General features: G+C 45.9%; 1 protein-coding gene across 1 annotated transcript; it reads left to right on the top strand.

The window, feature by feature from the left end:
• Positions 1 to 1,632: 1,632 nt before the first annotated feature.
• Positions 1,633 to 2,106, top strand: LOC105531859 (ubiquitin-like). The gene has a single exon (XM_011969863.1). It carries the CDS (start codon positions 1,666 to 1,668, stop codon positions 2,104 to 2,106), a length of 441 nt encoding a protein of 146 aa, XP_011825253.1. The 5' UTR covers positions 1,633 to 1,665.
• The last annotated feature ends 2,454 nt before the right edge of the window (positions 2,107 to 4,560 follow it).

Raw genomic sequence — 4,560 nt, 5'->3', positions numbered from 1 at the left:
CTAGGCCACCCGGAGATGGGGCGGGAGGGAGGCGGAAAGGATATTTGTCCCAGCCAATCGGCGGCTGGCGGACTTCCGCCCAACTCCCCCGTGCCACCTCCTCAGGACGCCCCGCCCCTCTTTGTATAAGCTTAATTGACCGAAGCTGAGCGTCTAACTAGTTTTTCAAGTCGGAAGCTCCCCTGACGTTCTCAATGGGGTGGGGGGTCACCACCTCCCTTGGCTCCTAACTACATTCTTTAGAGACTGCAGGGAAGGAGGACTCCCCCTCTCTCAAGGACGCCCAGGATAACCTCCGAAGCAACTAACGGGTCTTCACGACTCCTGAAAGTTTCTTTTCTGTAAGTCCAGTAGGCACAAACCCCAACTCGGGGACCGTGAAAGATGGGGTACACTTGACCAGGTGTCCTCCTGTGCTTGCTCGCCCACTGAGCACCATGACAGCTGCCACTTTTTTTTTTTTTTTTTTTTTGAGACGGAGCCTTGCACTGTCGCCCAGCCCAGGTTGGAGTGCAATGGCATGATCTCGGCTCACTGCAACCTCCGCTGCCTGGATTCAAGCTATTCTGCCTCAGGCTCCTGAGTAGCTGGGACTACAGATGTGCGCCACCACCCCCAGCTACTTTTTGTATTTTTAGTAGAGACGGGGTTTCATCGTGTTGGCTAGGCTGGTCTGGAACTCCTGAGCTAAGGTGATCCACCCGCCTCGGCCTCCTGAAGTGCTGGGATTACAGGCGTGAGCCACCACACCCGGCCAGCTGCCACATTCTTGAGTCCACCCTGTAGGGCGTCTCTCTAATATCCCTTCTGTAACGGGATGATTCTAATACCTGCCACACAGGCTCATTGAAGGATTAAGGGGATTTCTATTCATGAAAGTGCCTGGCACATAGCATCCTGATAATTGTCATTATTGTTAACAGGTTTCTCTTGAGTGTTTCATGAAGATAGGGAGAGGTTTGGCCGGGCGCTTACGCCTGTAATCCCAGCAGTTTGGGAGGCCGAGGCTGGTGGATCACCCGAGATCAGGAGTTCGAGACCAGCCTGACCAACATGATGAAACTCCGTCTCTACTAAAAACACAAAAATTAGCCTGGCGTGGTGGCATGCGCCTGTAATCCCAGCTACTCAGGAGGCTGAGGCAGGAGAATCGCTTGAACCCAGGAGGCGGAGGTTGCAGTGAACTGAGATCACACCACTGCACTCCAGCCAGGGCGACAGAGCTAGACCCTGTCTCAAAAAAATAAAAAATAAAATAAAAAAAGATAAGGAGAGATTTAGTTGGAAAGAACTGAAGCCGTGCAGTGGAAGGATATATAAATACATCAGCGGATCCGGAGCTCACATCCTATTCATCTCCAACAGGGTATTAGTAAAGCTTTTTGTCAGCAATAGGTAGCTAGGTATGCTGGATGACTCATTCCTTGTTTGGGCCCTAGTCCCCTTTCGTCCTAAATTTCCCAGAGTTACTTCTAGTCCAGCACACATTGTTCACTCACTTGTACAAGAGCAGATGTGCCTCTATTAATAGCTACTATGTAAAGAGGCCTACAATTAGAGACTGTGACATTTGGCAAACATATTTCATCTCTAATCCTCACAATACTGCAAAATATCTGCCGTCCTCTTTTTCTTCAGTGAGGCAGCCGAGCTGCAGACGCAGAGATGCAGATCTTTGTGAAGACACTTACGGGCAAGACCATCACTCTTGAGGTCAAGCCCAGTGACACCAATGAGGATGTCAAAGCCAAAATTCAAGACAAGGAGGGTATCCCACCTGACCAGCAGCATCTGATACTTGCCGGCAAACAGCTGGAGGATGGCCGAACTCTCTCAGACTACGACATCTGGGAAGAGTCCACCCTGCACCTGGTGCTGCACCTGCGAGGTGGCATTATTGAGCCTTCCCTCCGCCAGCTCTTCCAGAAACACAACTTTGACAAGATGATCTGCCGCAAGTGCTATGCTTGCCTGCACCCCCATGCTGTCAACTGCTGCAAGAAGTGTGACCACACCAACAACCTGCACCCCAAGAAGAAGGTCAAGGCTCTTCCTTCCTCGAAGGGCAGCCTCCCTGGAGCCTCAATAAAGTGTCTCTTTCGTTGACTGGAGCAGCAAAAACAAACAAACAAAAATACTACAAAATATGTTATAGCTCCATTTACAGATGAGGAAGCTGAAACTCACAGAAATAACTGATTTTAAGTTCTGATGAGTGGAACTACTCTTACTATGGCACCATTCTTATTTATTTATTTTTGAGACGGAGTCTCACTCTGTTGCCCACGCTGGAGTGTGGTGGCACCATCTCGGCTCACTGCAACCTCCGCCTCCCAGGTTCAAGTGATTCTCCTGCCTCAGCCTCACAAATAACTGGGATTACAGGTACCTGCCACCGCACCCAGCTAATTTTTTGTATTTTTAGTAGAAATGGGGTTTCATCATGCTGGCCAGGCTGGTCTAGAACTCCTGACCTCAGGTGATCCACCTGCCTCAGCCTCCCAAAGTGCTGAGATTACAGGTGTGAGCCACCGCGTCTGGCTATAACATTCTATATATTTTATAACTTATTATGCTTATTGTCTACACACACACACACACACATGCACAAATGGGAGCTCCATGTAAGCTTCATGTGTACAGCAAACTTGGTTTTTGGTTTTTGGTTTTTTTCTCAGATATCCCTGTGTCTACCTGAGTGTTTGGCCCTTGTAAACTCTCAGCACATGTGTTAAATGAGTAAATGTACAGGTGGGGTAATACATCTGTTCTTCTTAAAACCTAAGAGCATCTTAGGTGACAGCTGAGGATGTGGCCATAGTAACAAGAACAAAGTAGGAGTCAAGAACCATGGTGCCAGAGTTGAAAGTGTTAAGTAGTCAACTTCAAGAAGGTCTTAAAAATACATGCTTGGCAGACCTTGCTAAACAATGAATTTCTGTTCATCTATCTTGCAAGAAGAAAAAACTATTGGTTTATTTAATCCACAAATATTTTTTTAGTGATGTCTTTGTTGCCATGCACTTTTTCCACTCCTCATTTCATCCCAACTGCTAGAAGAGAAATGTAGCAAAGATCTGAATTATAAAATTTATCACTCAGTTGCCCACTTAATTCAACCTCAGCCAAAGTTCATTCAAGAAGATAATGTGTTAAAATTGCTTTCGTGCAACTAGAGATGGCTATAAAGTGTTCCAAGGTGCTGAAAGGTAAATTGTATTCTCGAATATTTTAAATATTCATCTGGGGCCAGGTGCAGTGGCTCACGCCTGTAATCTCTATACTTTGGGAGGCCAAGGTGGGCGGATCACCTGAGGTCAGGAGTTTGAGACCAGCCTGGCCAACACGGTGAAACCCTATCTCTACTAAAAATACAAAAATTAGCTGGGCATGGTGGCAGGCACCTGTAATCCAAGCTACTCAGGAGTCTGAGACAGGAGAATTGTTTGAACCCGGGAGGCCAAGGTTGCAGTGAGCCGAGATTACACTATTGCACCCCAGCCTGGGCGACAGGTTCAGACTCCGTCTCAAAATAATAATAATAATAATAATAATAATGTGAAATGTGGCACAGGAAAACATTTATTAAACAAAGGCAAATGTAAACCTAAATTCATCAGTAGCAATGAAGTGGTAGTACCTAAAGTTAATGAGTTTTAGCTGTATCCTAAATTCAGAATACTTCCTGAGTATCTGGAGCAGTAGGTAATCCTACAGACCCCTTGGCAACATCTCCATCCTGAGGAGTGAACAATCTTCCCAAGAACAATTCTCTATAGGCCAAGGTATAGTTTATAAAGACAGAGAGCAGCTTCTTTGGCATTTTGAAAAGCATGAAACCATTCTTTTCTTTTTCAAGGCGGAGTTTCACTCTTGTCGAGGCTGGAGTGCGATGGCTCGATTTTGGCTCACTGCGATTTTGGCTCACTGCAACCTCTGCCTCCCAATTCAAGCAATTCTCCTGCCTCAATCTCCCAAGTAGGTAGGATTACAGGCATGCACCACCACACCTGGCTAATTTTGTATTTTTAGTAGAGATAGGGTTTCTCCATGTTGGTCAGGCTGGTCTCAAACTTCCGACAGCATCAGGTGATCTGTCCACCTCGGCCTCCCAAAGTGCTGGCATTACAGGCATGAGCAACTGCACCTGGCCACGTGAAACCATTCTTAACGTTTAGCAGAGGGTTCTTTGGCAATTATATGTATCTTCATTGCCTCTTCTTGGTCATAGATAAAATTTAAATGTTTTCTATCATCTGATCCTATAAGGAAAAGTAAAATCATTGGAATAGTGTTTTCAAGAGCACCAGAGCAGCCTCAATGGGGCAGAGACGCAAGGAAAATGACTTCATTGTTCTTCATTTCTATAGGCTAGGCATATAGATAAATATTCAAAAGATGAAGAAATAAAAACAAAAACAGACCTTGTCCCTGATCTCATGGAATTCAGAGTGCAAAACACCAATATATAAACAACTATCAACAATGCAATGCGTGTAGTTCTGAGTCCTAGGAATCTCAATGAAAGAAATCGAATGAATTCCACTGAGGGTGGGAGGG

This window comes from Mandrillus leucophaeus, unplaced genomic scaffold, assembly GCF_000951045.1.
Source record: "Mandrillus leucophaeus isolate KB7577 unplaced genomic scaffold, Mleu.le_1.0 Scaffold915, whole genome shotgun sequence".
NCBI lineage: Eukaryota > Metazoa > Chordata > Mammalia > Primates > Cercopithecidae > Mandrillus > Mandrillus leucophaeus.
Note: the sequence above shows the minus strand (reverse complement) of the source record. Positions and strands in the feature narration are given on the sequence as shown.

Excerpts from the sequence above, each read along its gene's own strand:
- LOC105531859 (XM_011969863.1), top strand. The coding sequence starts at position 1,666 with ATGCAGATCTTTGTGAAGACACTTACGGGCAAGACCATCACTCTTGAG.